Genomic DNA, 17903 nt, shown 5'->3' on the forward strand with positions numbered 1-17903 from the left:
GTAACTGTTTAACTTTTTCTGGTGGGGATAAATACGAAGAGCAATAAGGAGGAGCGGAAGAAAGCAAGCAGACTGGCTTGAGTCACAGGACTCTTTAGCCAGGTTCATGTGTATTTAGTTGTGTGTGCACACTGAGCTTGAAATATTTCAAGTGCATGTTGTTCAGTATTTGAAGTGCATGTTGTTTGCTAATACTTGTTAAACTGTAGTGGCCTTTTTTTCTTCGCCTACAGAACTTCTTCTGTAAGTTTTTAATAGGAAAAAGCCCCTTGTCCTTTCTGCTGTTAAACAAAATAGCAAAAAAATGCATTTTGCAGAGTGAATTCTCCCCTTTATTGGCATGCTTTCCATGTTTGGTTATTTCTTTCCTTCATGGTGTTCACAAACTTACGAGGAACTAAGCACACCCTGAAATGTTAAAATGCAGCTTTGCCTCAGCTGTTTCTTCTTTGCCAAGTTAGTCCTCTCCAGATGACATGTATGCTCATTTATCTTTGTGTCTTTATCAAAAACTGGAAGTGGGAATTACAATTAGATGCTTGTCTCAATTAGAATTTTTAATGTTAAGGTCTAGTGTAAACATTATTGTTGTTGGTGTACATGAAAAGCAGCAGGCTTGCCAGCTGTATCATAAATTATTTTTGTTTTCAGTTTAACTTAATGAGTTTGGAGACACAAAACAACAGAAACTGCAGAAAAATTCGGGTCAGGAAAGGGTGTGAGGATTCCTAGAGGAAAAGGATCTTGCTGAAGGAAGCTTTCTAATAGCATAGATAGGATGAACTGCTTCAGTAAGCTTAAAGCTGCAACTGATGCATTTTATGCATTAATATAAAGCCCAAACCACAGTAGTCCTTGGCTTTCCATTGTCTCGCTGTGTAAACAAGCCCAATGTAAACATTTTAAAAACTATTTGTAAGTTAATATGGAAGAATTATTATTATTGTTATTATTACCATGAAATAATAGCTAGTTATTTTTGATCCTTGTTATAATTTAGCTATTCCATATAGTGACAATAACCTTATTATTTGTTTTTACAATGGAATTGATGAGTATCAAAACTTTACCCACCTACTTTAGAGCTCTTATCTTTGTGAACACTTTGAGATATGTTCAGTGTTGGATTTCGGCTGTATTTTTTTCACCTTTTATAGAGAGAGTATAATTGTTTAAGTTTTTATTCACTACAATGTATCAAGAACAGCAAATATCCTGAATGAATTTTTGCAGTGGGTAAGGCAGAGCCTTATCTTGAATTTAAGTACTTCTGAAAACATATCCTAAGTAGAGAGATCTTGTAAACAATGTAGTAAATTAACTGTGTAGTGATAATTCTTTGGCATGCCATTGTTGAAATCTAAAAAAGTTTCATTATTTAGGTTTATTGGCCAGTGGCCAATAGTTTAATTATTCAGGGTCTGATTTTTAAAATTTTTTTTGTGTGAATGGAATTTCCATATTGCTAAATTAAATCTGAGGAACAGTGTTTTGAAATATTCTGCCTTGTAACCCTGTTTGCAGACAACACTTGTTGCTTCTAAAGAAGTTTGTGAATTACTTCTTTCTGTTTTCCTTTGTACCAACATGATTGTAAGATGCTTTTTACTTTAAATTAATCCGAAAACTTTTCTCAATATTTTAGCAAGAAAAATCCACTAGCATCTCGATGAATTCTCACATATTTTACTCTGGCTTTTTAGAACATGAAGCAGGGCATTTGTCATCTATTTTTCTATGCTTAAACTTGCTTTCTGCCATTATAATTTCAAAACTTTATTAAATTTTATGTTAAAACTATTATGGAAATAGTGTGAGGAATCGTAGAACCCGTGTGTGTTGATCTCAGTTTTAGTAAGACTATGGTAAACATGTGAGCAATGGGTGATCAACTTACGTTTTTATTCAGCTGTTCTTGTGTAAATTCAGTGGTTAATTTGGTAAAATACTGTCTACTTCAGACTGGAATGTGCAGTGAATTTTTTTTTTCTCCTGAGAAATATAGGAAATATTAGAATCTGTACTTTCAGGTTTTGTCTGTTCAAATTTAGCACTCTTAATATACATATTTAGGGCCATATGCCTTCTTAAGCCTTTGTAGTTTAAAACAGTGTAACAAACTGGAATTCTAAAAATGGCAGAAGGCATGAAGGGAAGGAAGAGCATGTTAGGGACAATGATCTGCATTATTCATTTATCATACCGTTTCTGGAGAGCTAGCTATGAATTAGAGATTACAAACACTTTTATTAAGCCTGTAAAATGAATGCTGTTCACAGTGCATGGTTTTATGAAGTATTTTACTAGTTCTGAAAATACTGACTTTGAAAATAGTCAAATAGTCACTTTACTAGTCCTGAAAATACTACATGACCCTAGGGCTGACTGCAGATGAAGCAGGGAGAAAATCTCCTTTGCGTCAAAAGTAGCAGTGGAGTCTTTTGGAGGTACAGAAGTGGCTGAATTTCTTCTTGAGTAAATAGATAATTAATGGTTGTTCTGGTGGGATGGTAATGAGAGAAAAAAAGCCTGTCTTGAACAGAAGGCTTGCTAAAGTAAGCAGCCCATCCATAAAGAGGCTTGATAGGATTTTGGCAGTTTTTAGTTTTCTAAATTAATTTTAAAAGGTTGCATTTAAGTGTGTTGTACTCTCAAGACTCACAGCTGGCTGAAGTCTTAGCCTAGTTTCTCTCTAGATGATGAGTGCTGCTTAGCTGCTTCACTCCTAGTACCTGTAGTCAAGAGGGTTAAGCTTGAGTATTCTTTATATCTGTATTCTTCAAGTTAATGTTCTTTGTAATAATATTTCTGGTTTTGAAATCAAGACTTGGATACTGTACCATGATAGAGTAAATGTTTTTGTGCTTACCTTGTCTTACGTTAAGAGGACTTTAGCGAATCTTTTGCAACATGTATTTTGGTGATTGAAGTACTGCAAAATAAAGCAATATTGCAAGTAAATGCAACATAAGTCAAGTTTGGAATTCTCAGAGTTAAAATGCTTTCCTGCCAAAATATATACGGATCAGTTGGAGGTTTGGCGTTAACCTCTCTTACGGTATGAAGAGCAGTTGTCTTTGGCAAGAAACAAGTGATGAAACCCGTGCTGAAAGCTCAACATAAGTCCAGCAATCAATTAAACAAAGCCCCACAGATCTCTAGGAAAACTAAGGATTTCAACTTTATGGTCTTGGGCTTGTGTTTTAATTACTAACATGAAAACAGCGGTATGTGAACAATAGCTTTTTTGCTAGGCTTAAGTAACAAAACTTTTGTGCTGGTTCTTGTCTTCTTTAGCTTGGTGCCTATTAGTCCATTTTTATGATGATGTAGGGGAAGCATACAAAATTGGTTTGGCTGTGCCTAGATTGGTACTTGCTGCATGCAGTATTGTGTGACTGCTGCATTGTAAGGCGTAGGTGTACTGGGGAGAAGGACTGAACCAAAAATACTGGGCCAAAATCTAGGAATTTTAAAATGGTCCACCTTACTCAGCTGCTGTTTAACTAAATGAATAATTTAATGCTTAACAGTTTCTGTTTATTGTTTCATTAGAGATCTTTTAAAAGTTAATTTTACAGAGAAAAAATTATGGTAGTTGTTGTGTTGACTAGCAAATCTAAAAGTTCCATTCTGTGTCTAATGGATCAGAAAGAATGCTGTTTTCTCAGAGTGGGGACCAGGGATTAAAGAAAAACTTTCTCTGAGACTTACTTTTGTTAGAAATAAGACCCATATTTTTTTTCTCTGAAGTCAGTTGGTCTTTTGGCAAAATTAGATCTCTAGCACAGAACACCTTTTAGTTCAGAACAGGTTCTCCATTTAAGCAATCTGGACTTCAGGAAATTATGGAAGTCTAAAATCAGGAAATAGCATGTTGGTTTTTCTTAAAGCCTTAAAATGTTATTTTGATTTACAGAAGTATTTTTTTGTAAAGATCATGTAGATAGTGTTCTTTGTGGGAGGCTTTGATTTATGCAGTCAGTGGAGAATTTATGCACTGACACACCCTAAAAGAAAGGAAAATAATGAGAGGTATTTTAATAAATATTGGACAGGAGAGATACAAAATACATAATGATAAATAATGAGACGTAGCTGATAAACTTCTTGTAACTGCCTCATGAAATTGTAGTTTCATGTTTATGGGATAGTTTTGCAGTGGTCATCTCATCTATTCTGCCTTTAGACCAATTTGCAAAGGACTTCAGGGTTGGGGTTTTCTCTTTCCTTTTTCTCTTTATTTCATTCTTTATGCTTCATTAAGTTCTTCAGAAAAAAATTCTTACTTTCCAAACTAGAGATTAAACTGTTTTCAGGTAAAGAGTTCATCTGAGAAACCTTTTACATTTCTGTGTGCATAATATCAAATGTGATATGGCATTCCCTTGCAACCTGTCTTCTAAAAGCGGGACAATTATTAGAAAAGAGCATTCTTTACTCTAATTTTGTAGCTGTGTCTGATATTTCATACTATTTCCCGGCATTCTACACAGATGTTTGTAATAGTAATAATATTTGTAATTTTCATAAAATTTCTGTAGAGTCCTTGTTTATTCCAAGAGACACACAGAACCTTTTTCTGTCTTGTTGATCTTAAATATACAGTCTTGAGTATATCTTGCTTCATTTATTCTGCAAGGGTGGAGATGTGTACTGAACACCTTGGGAAAAAAAAACGTGTTTTTCCTTTCTTTACTGCCTTAATATATGTATCTAAAATGATCTTTGATTTAACATTTGACAAAGATGTTTTCACTGAATTTTATACATTGTTTAGCTTCAGCTTGGCCCTTTCAGCTGTTGCTCATCTGAACTGCATACTGCCTAAATAAATATTTTTGATGTAATTTATATTTTCATCAGTATTCAGAGATGAATTATGGCATCTGATACAACACAATTCTTGTAATCATCCAAGGCTGATTTATCAGTTCCATTGATAAAAGTCCTTCTCAGTGGAAAAAAAAATAAAACCAGGAGAATTCCATATCAAACTCACTATCTTAGATTTGATTGTGTACAAACCTCCTTTTGGCTAAAATCCTGGCCTGTAACAAAGCATTCATGCTTAGTGTAGTATGAATGCCTGCAACTTTAACTTCAAGACTTGATTGCTTGTCAGTCATTCTCCATCATCATGTTTCTTGTATAGTTGCAATATAAAGATTATTTAGTGTCTTTAAGTATATGCAGAAGACACCAAGTTTGTTTTGGTGATATGACACCAGAGTTTTATCCTGACAATTTCTAAAGAGGTATGGTTCAGATGTGATTCCTGTGAGCAGTGCTGAAAGACTAAACAAGTCACAGCACTCTGAACAAGTGGTGTCTTTACTTCTGTTCCTGTGATACTTTCAGTTTCTGATGTATTGGTTAATCCTGTTCCTAATGTAATACAGAAAGGACCAAAACTTATAGAAGTTGAGTGCTTTTTATCTAATGTGTAATTACTTTATAGTTAAGTACTTTGTAATTTTAAAAGTACATTTAATTTTTATTTATTCAGTTTGCTATAGAGGAATTTTAATGTCTGATAGATGTATGATCTGGTTGTGTTTACTGAATGATTGAAATATGAGTTGGTTAAATGTTGCTTGAATATTACTTAAATAACTCTGTTTTGTTGTAGCCGAAAAAGAAAACTAAGACATTCAATCCTCCAATCCGTAGAAACTGGGAAAGTAATTACTTTGGGATGCCCCTACAGGATTTGGTTACACCTGAGAAACCCATACCTCTGTTTGTTGAAAAATGTGTGCAATTCATTGAAGATACAGGTAAGATAGGAGGACTGTTAGAGGAAAGACTTTCCCATTTTGCATAATGAGTAATACCTCTCATTTTCTGTTTTAAAGTACTTACAGATTCTTTTCCTAGAAATAAATAATTGTGGGCTAGACACATTTTAAATTAAAAGTAGAATGTGTTTTCTAAATTTTATGCATAATATGTGATGGTTTTTTGACTTTATTTGTACAAATACTTAATTACCTTTTGACAAATGTCTGCGGTTTAATGTGTTCCCTGCAATTAATAAAACTTACATCACTTCCTAGTGCTGAAGGACGTTTAACCCCATGGCAGTCCAGTCTTGCATGTCTCACTGTTGCCACTCTGTTTTATTTTATGTATTTAAAAGCTCTGAAATCTGCCTTTTCCAGTTACAGAAAACAGGAGCTTGAAATGGCTTCTGACTTGGTATGGTTAGTCAGCTTGCTTTCTTGAGTTTGAAGGTAAACCTAGCTTTGCATTTTAACTTGTTGCAGAGACATAAACTTTATAAATTTCTAAATTTTCTAAATACTGTGTAGTACTTAATGAAAAAATGTTCATCTATTGAAGGTGTAATTTCCCTGTTTAATGTAAAATATTAACACATATATGTGTTTACACTAGAGTGAAATTTCACAGTATGGTTTTCTCTCTCTTCTTTCTCCCTGGCTTTCTGTTGTGTGTTTGTCCCAGCTTTCAGTCTATTTAGTGTGACCATGAGGCAAGTAGGATGATTTTGCTGGTCAAACAGAAGACTACTGTGAGGAGTGGGGATTTTTTTGGAGGTTTGGGAGTGATCTGTGGTTGGGTTTTGTTTGGGGTTTTGGGTGGGATTTATTTTTTGTTTGTTTTTAAAGTTTGTGAGCACTAGTTTTCAGCTAGTGTATATATCCTGCTTGCTCTGAAGTTCTATGAATGCTATATTGCTGTATTTGAAGTGACAGTGTGACTGAACTGAAGCATGTGCAGGACCATCTTTTGGTGTGTCAGCAATGGGAATATTGTTTAGTGCAAAGTAAAACATCATCTTTTTTCCAAATTTGCTTAGATCTCTAATACAATTTTGGCTGTAAGATGAGAGTAGCAGTTTTAGCAAGAATAAAGCTAAGGATTATCTTTTGTACAGTTAAATTCAGTTTGCTGCCATCTCTAAGAATAGTATTTCGGAAATAACTACCACAGGTGGTAAGCCTCATAGCTGTTTTTGAAGACTTACATGCTGCATTATTGCAGTAAAGAAATTAGGTGAAACCTCAGGCACTGATCTTTTTGGAGTCAGAGATATTGGAACAGATCTGTCTTTAACCTTTACTTTCTATGGATTAAAGGTAAGAGCTGTATTTTCTGCCCTCTTGCTTTTGCTTTTTCCACCTCACCCAGATAAAAATGGGAAAGGAGGAAGAAGGGCAAGGAGTAATAAGAGTGGTGTTGGCAGTTTAATAGGTATATGTTGTATTTGCTGTTTTCTGTAGCAAAAAAAATAAAAACAACCCAAAACAAACCAGCATTATTTATAGGTGAGTCACTGTCACTGGTGTTCTTTAAAAGTGGCTATGTACAGCTACTATGCACAGCTATATAAAACAGGTATTGACTGGTATTGAATACCAATTTCAAGAGTTTGTAGAATCTAGCAATAACTTAATTTGAGCATGTTTCACTTTTTAAGAATACTTTCAAACAACGAATTTATAAATCCAATTCTAGAAGTTTTATTTGCTTAAAAGTATTGTCGTCTTTGTGGTGAACATTCAAAAAAAAGTATTTCTCCCAAAGAATTTTCACCAGCTTGTGGGGTGAGAGAGAGAGCTATAATAGTGTGGGGACATTATTTGTTGTCTTTTTTCCTCGTAATTGTCAAACCATGCAACCAGCCAAAAGATTTTGCACAAATGTTCACTTCTCATGACCTGTCTTGGGAAAATACGATATTGGGTTAAGCTGCTATGTGTTCAAATTGTAGGGTCTCCTCAAAAGGGGTGACCAGAAGGTAAAACTTTTCTGTTAGTTGTGTATATAGTTCATCCTGGAATGCTACTGCACGCCTGGAGAGTTTTAATTCTGGCCATGAATGTAAGCTGGACAAACATTGTGCCATCTGTATAGTTTGTGACTGTGAAGACACCAGTTGTCTTCCTAGTTTTGTTAAGCACTTAGAATAAAACCTCTGCTTTTGATCTGTAGTACAGTTTTCTATCTCCTACTCTGGATTCTGTGTAGAGTAGCTTTGGTGTTGTTTTCAGCTTCCATACTTGGCTATGGGAGTTTTATTTCTGGTGTGTATTATTTTTATATTGAATTAATATGCTGTAGGTATTTGATTTTCAAGCAGGGTTCTGATAGAATGTATTTGTTGCCTTTGGGAGAAAAAAATGTTCACTTGCATTACCTTCAAATCCTGTACTGATACACAGTCATATCAGTGACTTTGGGACTGTGTGAGAAAATTCTACAAATACAGTGTTGTAGATTATCAGTCTGCACAAGGCAAGTCGGGACCTATTGGCTCTAGGCTAGAGTCCAGAATGGTACCGTTCCTGTATGATAAAGCTGCTTGGCCCTGGGGAGTCATTCAGTACTCATCTGTCTCACAGGAAGTCAGTCTGCTGTCAGTTTGAACTGCACTGGATACCAGTGTTTATTATCATTGTCTTCTTAATCAAGAAGTGCAGTCTTTTCCAGCCCAACTAATCTGTATGTTTGTCTTACAGAGGATATAATTGTTTAGCATTTCCTCTTCAGGTACTTCCATGGGCTAAGCTCCTTCCTATGTAATTTGGATTGTGGCTGAATTTGTGCTTGAGCTTGACTTGAAGGGCTGATCTTAATTTTTAGTGTGTTCTGTTTCTGTCTCATGAAGTTATACAAGGCAGTGCTTTGTACCATCTCATCTAAATTTTGGCCGAGGCTAGAAAGTCAGAGTGAAAAACGGTTTTCTCTATTTCAGATGCTGATGAGACAATAGTACCTTAAAGTGTTTTTGAAGATTCTTGCTCCACCATAAACCTTAAAGAATTGAGCACATGCAGAAAATACCATCAGATTTTTGTTTTACCATAATGTTCTGGAATATTGTCACCAAAAAAAAAGTGTGCATAAACAGAAGAGGGACAGTTTGGAAAAACTAAAGTAAATTCAGGAGCTTAAATTTCTAGCTTTTTATAAATCAACAGTTTTTTTGGTTTTTTTTTTTTTTTCCTGAAGTTCCTTTATTGTGCCTGTCAATGTAAAGGGTGATCTGGTCAAGATAAGGGATCCTAAGTCTGTGCCTATAGGTGAAGGTTATTGTCTCTGTGTTCCTCTTTAGTGTTTTTCAACAAAAATCTTTATTCTAAACTGGTTTAGCTTTATGGAGCCAACCAATTAGTTCTTGAAACAGAGCTTGAATCCCCTTGGAATCTTTTTGATAGTATTGGAAGTAGAAATTGGGGGGCAATTAACTCAGGTTAATACCTGAGTATATGTGAAGCTGTTAAGCTGTAAATATGTGTTAGAACCTCTATTTCACAGCTGCCTGCACTGTCACTGGTACTGAGAGTACAAAGCAGCAATAGCACATAATATTTGGTTTTGTTGGAATCTATTGATTAAAAACAAATCACAATACCATGTGAGAACATCTTAAATTTTTTACTACTGTCACTTCTGGATAAGAAAGGAGGAAAGATTTGCTAAATACTGTAAACAAACTTTGCTTCTGTGTTTCTACATTGTCCATGATTATAGGAAAGCCTTTTTCCTATCCAAGCCTTTAATTTTTGAATTCATTGTAATTATAGCAGGATGAGTAATATTTTGGTTGCTTGTCAGAGCTCTTTCTTGGTTCACTGAACAAGATGATCAAAAGATTTTTTTTTTTCCTTTCAGGTAAGTAACTTGCCAATGATGAATTACCAAGTTCTCCACTAAACATCTTGGTATACATATATAATGTTTTCAAAAAACTTGATTTTTGGTAAAGATACTGTGGTCTTATCTATAACCTTTTACAGACTATGTGAGCACTTTCCTGTCACTAGTGATGTGTATGATATTTGTGTGCTTTTACCTCTGTCATATCCTTTGCAAATCAGTTTGTAACTTGCCCATTTCAATTGATTGTCATTGGCAGCTATTTTTGGTTATGGGATTGCAAAAGAGTATTTTGATGATACAGTTGTTCTGGTCTGTATTTTGCTTTTTCCTGATGGACTGCTTTTTTTGTTTTGTTTTGTTTTGTTAGAACTTAATTTTGTTGTATCATTTGAAATTAACTTTTCACGTGTATTGTTTTTTGTAAACTAGGTTTATGAAAATGTATTTAGCAGGGAAACTAGGGTTTTGATTTTTAAGAAAATTGTAGTGGCTGTTTTTGTGTACAAGTAATGGTGCTATGCTAAGATATGCTAGAAAAAAGATTACCTGCTATTTTTAAATAAGAAAATCCAATGTAAACCATTAGCTTTTTAGTACAACTAATTTTTTTGAAATATAGGTAGCAGAATTGAGATACTTTCTGAAGTATGCTGTATGAATTGCATGAGTACTATGTTTCTCTTAAGAATTATCATGGTGAGAATAAGGTAGATATTCAATATTCTGATAGAGAGGAGCAGATTTCTGAAGGGTAATTCAATGCCTCTCACAAAATGTTGATATAGTTTGAATTTTGTATTGCAGTATAATGGGAAAATATTGTAGTTGTAAGTGTAAAAAGTGTACATATTTATTCCAACTTTGTAGCTTGAGTGTTTCCTTGGTAACTTTTTTATACACACACCTCAGATTTAGTGATTAAGTATTCCATGGACTGTTTGTGTACTAGTCAACACCTACTGTTGTTGATTTTTAAGTTTTCCTAAACTTAAAATAATTCAGGCAAGATGACTTATGCTAACTGATACTATTACCATATCAGTGGTTTTTAAATATTTTAGTAATTTTTTGAATTTTGGGTTTACTTTTTGTATTTGTTCAAGCATTGGTGAAAAGTTTGATATATAGATTGCACTTCATTCTGTTTTACCAAGGAAGGAGACACCAAATTCACATTATAAATACTAGCAGTTTTGCCATTGAGTACATACAGTTCTTGATAATAGTCAACTTTAATATCAGTATTTAATGTTTTTTTCCTCTGAGCTTTCAAATGTTTTTAACTTTTTTCTAGAATATTGCTATCCATGTACTTCATTGACCAGATTATAAATTTTAGATTCCATACTTCATAGAAAACTGATAGCCTTAATAGAGTGTTTATTGTACATTAAATAATTTAGCAAAGAGAAGCTAATTATAATAATTTGTGTTTTAATAATTTAGTTACTCGGTTGTGAGACAGGGAATGGAATAAAGACAGAGGAAGGAATTTGACAGAGCTAAATGTTGCTATCTCACATGGTTCCTATGGAGAGCTGTAAGAGAAGTTAAAATTGTGTATTCGGTATATGTACAATAATTACTGATTTTGCTATTGAGACCATTTTTGTAATGTCGGGAAATTTACAGTTTTGGAGGTAATGCAAGTAAAAGAATATTGCCTTCTTCGAATTTCCTTCAAACCTAGCTTACACCATGGTCTTTTATGCTGAATCTCCTGTGAGGCTAGATTTTTACACTGACAGTATAGATAAGGAAAAGTTTGTCTCCAAAGAATGAGGTTTGGTAGAAATAGGCAAAGAAAATGAGTCAGCCGTGCTTGTTGTGATAAAAAAGTCAGGAACATAATTGAAATATATTCCTAGTGGCTGGAAAATTGTGAAATTCAAGATAGATTACCTCCCCTTTTATTCGAGGGGCTTGGGAGAGCTGGAGGGCTTTAGGAACCTGTTGTGTTGGACAGAGAGAACAGAACCTGACACCCCCTTGGCCTGGCATATGAGTTTCTGTCACTTTTCATTTTGGACACTTGTCAGATGTCTCTGAATCAGTGGAATTCACTGTTCTGAAAAGTTGTATCAGCAAAAGTGGTAAAAGTCCTGCTGTGTAGTATTACAGCTGCTAAGTTAAGAGGCAAATACATGCCAAAACAAGTGCAAGGCAGGGAGCAGGAGCAATCACAGAAGCAGTGATTGGTGAGGTGGGGAGATGAGACCATGGTTTTCAGTCATATTGTTCAGTTAAGTTGACTCAACTGCCCGTGAAGCTTTATGTTTAGCAAAAAATGCACACAGGCCGTGACTCTGTTACTCATGATTCTGGTTTAAATAGCTCTGCAACACATTTTGTACCCTCACCAAGTTGGTGAGTGGTTCCAGAGTGGGGGGTGTGGTTAATGTATTTAAGACCAGGGCTTCTGCTGAAGGGAACGTAGACAAGCTGGAGGAATGGGATAGTAGGAACCTGAAAGAATTCAGTGAGGACAAAATGCCAGGCCATTCAACTAGAATTGCAAGGACTAAACCCCTGCACCAGTAGATGCTGAGCACTTGACTGGGTCCATATCAGTGCTAATGAAAATGATCTTGTGGTTGTGGCAGAGAATAGGCTGATCATGCCTTCTGTGTTGGATTTTCCCAGTAGAAGGGGCAAGCACTACAGCAGTAGAAGTGGTTACTGATGTTTGCTCTACACTTGTTGGACATGATCTGAAATACTGCAAGAAAGGTGTTGACAAACTTGAGTCTAGCAAAGGAGGGTCAAGGGCTGGAGTTCCCAATGTGTTTTTATTCAGCTTGGAGAGAAAGAGGCTGAGGAGGTACCCAGTGGAGGCTTCCCATACCTATGAGAAGATTACTGATAAGGTACAGCCAGGCTAAAGAACTGAAGTACAATGTCATTAACATAGGAGGTTCTGATTAGAAAGAAAGGGAATTCTTTTGCTCTGAAGGTTATTAAACCACTGGTTTGGGTTATCCAGAGAGACTGTGGGATAAATTAGAGATATTAAAGGGAAGTTTAGATAAGCACCCATATCTGATTTCAGTGTTGACTGTTACTTGAGCAGAAGGTTGCACTAGATGATCTCCTGAGAATATGATCGCTCCATATTCTTCATATTCAGTTTTGAAGTGATCACTTCAAAATTGGCATAGAATAGGTTTCGGTAGTTAGGAGACTGTAAACCAGTCTGTGTTTGTAACTTTGGAATTAATCAACAGAGAGGAAACAAACTCAAGAGGGTAAAACAGGCATCAGTCATTTCTCCTAATGGAAGACTGACTGCCAGACAAGGGAGGAGCACATGCATTAATTTAGTAGTGTGAGAGAATCACTGAAAACTGTAAACAAATCTGTTTTGAAATACTCATAAAACACATGTTGTGCATTTGAGTTGTATTGCTAATGAGTTCTCTTCAAAGGAAACATCATGGGAATTACATAAAGAATTCCTAAACAGCTCAGGTAGGACAGAGATGCCAGGGTATCTATGATAATTATGCTGCTCCATTTATTCCCTCAGCATTCTCCAGACCCAAAGTGACCAAACAGCTACATGCCTGGAAAACTACAATGCTTCAGTTGCACCCATTTTTAAAGCAAAGAATGCACTTGCTTCTCCTAGGCGTGTTCATAGTGTCATATTAATTGTAGTCTTGTATTCTTTTTTTAAATGGGCAGGCCATAAAATATGGATTTGAGTGACACTTCATAAAATGATTGAGACCTTGTTTAATAATGAGTTAGTGTAAATTATAGAAATGATAATTCAGCTTTGGAGAGCTTCCTATTGTGAGGGTCTTTCTAAAAGTACTGCTTATTTCCTTCCACTACTTATTGTTTATTGAATGTTTCAATATGCTATAAATTATTTTATTACAAGAAGCAGTAAAACACTTCTTTTGGTTCTGGTTTTCAGTGTGTGAATGAATGTCATGGAACTTTAAATGTCAGTGTTGATGAGGACACATTAAATGTGTTTTATGTAAGTAAAGTTAGTGTGAGATTCTTACTTAAGAGTTTGGCTTCTTTACTCAGTAATTATATACATTCTAGGTGTACATAGAAATTACTGGTTTGGATCAGTAAATTGGCAGTTCCTTTAGTCTTGTGTTGTAGCATAGGAGTTGAAAAGAGGTATACCAGATCAATCCATGGAATAAAATTAGAGAAATATACAGATCACCAAATTTACAATGGTAGGTGTGGGAATGATAGTCTCAGCCATTGTAGTGGAGAATGAGTCTTGAGAGGTTCCATTGGCCACTGTAGAGGAAGGAATGAACTGGGAGAGATGGACTTGCTGTGATTGTGGCATGTATTCAGAAACACACACAGAACATGATAGTGGAACCAGGCCGTGGATGTTGTTAGCAGACACTATGACTTTTCAGCAGTCTAAATGTTAGTATAGCTGTTGTCGCTTGGGAAGAGCCTTTGAAATCATCATAGATAGCTCTCTGAAAACTTAAACTCTCTGTACTTGCTATCAAGCAAACAAACAAAAAGAAAAAAAGAGTTAATGTTCTGGAGGAAGAAAAATTGTGCTATTACATGATGCAATGCTATACACACAGTTTGGATATTGGCTGCAATTTGGTTCAGCCGTTCTCACAATAGCAAAGAATTGGAAAAGATAATAGATATTGGAGTAATAGTAACTCTTGGATAAAGATGCACCAAATTGATTAGCTTAGAACATTCTCAGGAAGAGAAATTTCATAAAATTACAAAACTGACACTGGGAAAATGTGGAGAAATTGCTGCTTGTTGAGAGAAAAAAAAAATGCAAACTTTAGGTACTGAGCATAAACTCTGTGCTTTCATAATGTACGTTCTGGAATGACAAAAGTGCATCCACCATGATGTAAAAACTACACATAAATTGCTTGAAGGGGTTTGAGTGAATGGTAAATCCCCAGGTGGCTCTCACAACACCTTATGCAAAAGCCTACGTAAGCCACCATCTGCAGAAAGCTGGGAGGATATACCACAAAAATATTGCTGATAGGTTTTGGTTTTCTCTCTCCTAGCCTTTCTGCTCTCCTCAAGCATACACTGCATGGTGTAGTATATGGTCTGGAAAAAGGATATTGTTCCAAGGAAGACTTTGGTCTTCCCTTGTGCTGAAGTTAGTATGTTCCATGGAGAAACCAAGAGTTGTGGAAATATGTTGGAGCTTGAAAATGGAAGTGTCCTGCAGACTGATTATACATGTAGGTGCAGATCCACCTTGCTCATTTTCTCTGAAATGCTTTGAACCCCATGTGGTGAAGTTCCAGTTAGGTAGGCTGGAGCCCTGGTCACAACTGGCAGCACAAAAGAAGGTGCGAGAGAATTTATTAGGCACTACGAGGTATTTTGAGAAAAGAGTAGCCTAGGCAAAGGGGATGTGCACTGTCTTGAAATAAATAATAGGTTATTGTGATGTCACGTAGGGAGGGTCTAGTTATTTAAACCTAGAGGTGTTGTAAAACTAGTAGGACAGAGAAGCAAATAAATCATGTGATTCTGATATATAATATTGCAGCAGCAGTTGTGTTTGGTAAAGATATGTTCAGAATGACAACTGGACCAGAACACAAGCAGAGTAAGAAAGGACATGGAAAAAAGTTCTGAAAAATCAAGAGGATGCAGATGAAGGAACCAAATTTTTAAAAAGCTATCAGAAAAAAGAAATGTTGAGAGCTCTCTATGTCTTCCTCTTTTATTATACATACATATTATAGACATGCAAGGAGTTTAAAAGCTAAAACTAGTGAACTAGAAGTCTGATACTTGATGGAAGATCTTGATGTAAGAAGCGTTTGAGAGACCTGGTTGCATAATAGAAAGAACAGAGAATTGGAGCTTTACTTAAAGAATACTTTCAGACTTCTAGCTTTGTGTATACACACAAACAGATTAACTTGTCTTCTTCCATGCCTTAGAGAAAGTGTAATGACAATTGACCAACCATTTCATGAAGTGTGACTTTCTAGAATATACACAAGCAAGAAAAATTTTTTCCTTGAGGAATTTAGAAGACAAATTTAGTTAGCTTAATCCAGAATTGCAGCACTTCATTATTTTTGGAAGATTTCTAAGTTCAGAAGGCATCTCCTTGATTAACCTGAAAATTTTCTGAAGTACTGTAAGTTGTCTTTCTTTGTTTCTTAGAACTGTAGTGCAGATACCACACTAGAGCATATGTCTCCAAAGCAGCCAGTTCAAGTTTGTGAGATTTATAGACTCCTACTAAACAGTGACTGGGTCAGACTTCTCAGAAAAGCTATTGCAGCACATGCAGTTTCCTTTGTGCAAAAGGACATTGAATAGTAATTGGATAAAACAAAGACTATCCTGGAGCTGTAGGGTCTCCCAACAGAGAATTCTCTCATGCTAGACAAAAAGATTCTTGGTCATAGCTTGTTCTCATCTACCAGTGGTTTTTGTATTTATTTACAGCTTCTGGAGGAAGCTGTAAAGAGGAATTTAAAGTGTTTCTGTCTGTGATCACATGAAACACGTTTGGGATTTTTTTTTTGAAGGCAGGTTTGAAACTTCTTTCAAGATGTGGGAGTCACTGAATCATTGAAACCACTTTTTGTTCTGTGCCACCAAATTCTACCTTTTAGTGGTGTTCAAGGATATCAGTGAAGAAGGCTCAGGTTTTATGAAGGGACTGTTCACATGTATATTTACAAGAGGAAAACCCTTGGCTATGGAATTGGAAAGCTAAATGGTGGACATGAAATTTTATTGAAGAAATGCTTACTAAATAAGCCTTGATGCAGCCAGTGAAGAGACACGTTGAGTTGTTGAGACATTAAGGAGGAAAGAATAAGTTAGAACAGTCGTGCGAAATAGTTAAAAATGTCCCAGCTGTATGAACCATTCAAGTGATTTTTTTGTACTTTGAACATTGTCATAGGTTTCTTAATGTTTCTTGGTAACTTAAAGGACACATTGGGTGAATTATAGTGTGACAGAACTGTTAAGTATTGATCCGATGATCTAAAATGCATTTAGTTATTGGCCTATGATGGCAAAAGGCCAAGAGATTTCATAAAACTGTGAAACCTGTGAATTTTTAATAAACCCATGTAGTGCTACAGAGATCTAGTGTATAGATAATTTTGCACCCATAAAGGTAACTTGAAGAATTGAGGAACTATAAATTGTTTATATTGCTTAATAGGTTCTAAATTAAAAAAAGAAAAATATCTTGCGTAATGGTGTGATTATCAGGATGGACTCTTTCATTCTGTGAGTAGCTGTGGGCAAAAAAAATAGCATTGTGGTAGGAAGCATAACCACTGGAGTGGAGTGTGTGCATAATTAAGTTGGACTGTTCCACGTTTACCTTGAAAGGCTGATGGAATTACGATGACTCTGTAACGTGTGGTAAAAGAAAGTAATCATGAGAAACTTGGGGAACCTCTGCTTCCTAACACCTTTCTCCTTTTCCCCCACCTCTTAAAGAAAGACTTGTAAATGATGGGATAATTTACCTTGGATAGTGAGAAGAAATGAATTCAAAGTTTATAAAATATAAATGGTAAACGGGAAAGCATGTTGGAAGATTAAGTTCTTGTCATATACAGGAGTGTGTTACACCATGAAATTAAAAGATCAGGATTCAGTAAAAATGCCTGGGGTTTTTTACCCTGCGGAGTATTTTTAGTGTGTTGTTGCTTACCATAATAAATTGTTAAGCCCCAACTGCGAAGACAGTTTTTAAAAACATAAATGTTGTGGGTACCACAGAATTTAGGTTTTTGATTATTAAAAAATGGTACAAATAACAACAGTCTAATAGAGACCAGTAAGAGAATAATTTTGGCTACGTTATTCAACAAATACCTGCATCGGAGTCTTCTTATCCTACAATGTCATTTCCTCTGACTCATGTTAAATGGAATGATGGACTCAATAGACAACTGACAGTTTGTGTTTTGGTATTCCTATATTGCTATTGTAATAGTTAATGTGTTAACTTTTTAGGCACTTAAGAAATGTATTCCTGCTTTTGATTTCTGAATTAGTAGTTACAACTGGTTCTGCTTTGCTTTATAGTATATAAACTTGCTTTTTAATATTGATTTTTCTCCTCTTCTAAGGATTATGTACTGAAGGCCTGTACCGTGTTAGTGGGAATAAGACAGATCAAGACAACATTCAAAAACAGTTTGATCAAGGTAATTAGAGATTTTATTATTTAAAGCTATGGGTTTATCACAGTGCAATATAAAAGGATTGCAATTTCAAACCAACCTCTGTAGCACTGT

At 35.4% G+C, this 17903-nt stretch overlaps 1 protein-coding gene across 1 annotated transcript in view; it reads left to right on the forward strand.

Moving 5' to 3' along the window:
• ARHGAP5 (Rho GTPase activating protein 5) overlaps window positions 1–17903 on the forward strand; it is a 47358-nt gene that overhangs the window by 18624 nt on the left and 10831 nt on the right. The window contains exons 4-5 of the mRNA XM_041409370.1: window positions 5633–5780; window positions 17736–17813. Coding sequence (XP_041265304.1) covers window positions 5633–5780; window positions 17736–17813 — 226 coding nt within the window. The remainder of the gene's footprint in view (window positions 1–5632; window positions 5781–17735; window positions 17814–17903) is intronic.

This window comes from Onychostruthus taczanowskii, unplaced genomic scaffold (genome assembly GCF_017590055.1).
Source record: "Onychostruthus taczanowskii isolate IOZ18803 unplaced genomic scaffold, ASM1759005v1 scaffold1, whole genome shotgun sequence".
Taxonomy (NCBI): domain Eukaryota; kingdom Metazoa; phylum Chordata; class Aves; order Passeriformes; family Passeridae; genus Onychostruthus; species Onychostruthus taczanowskii.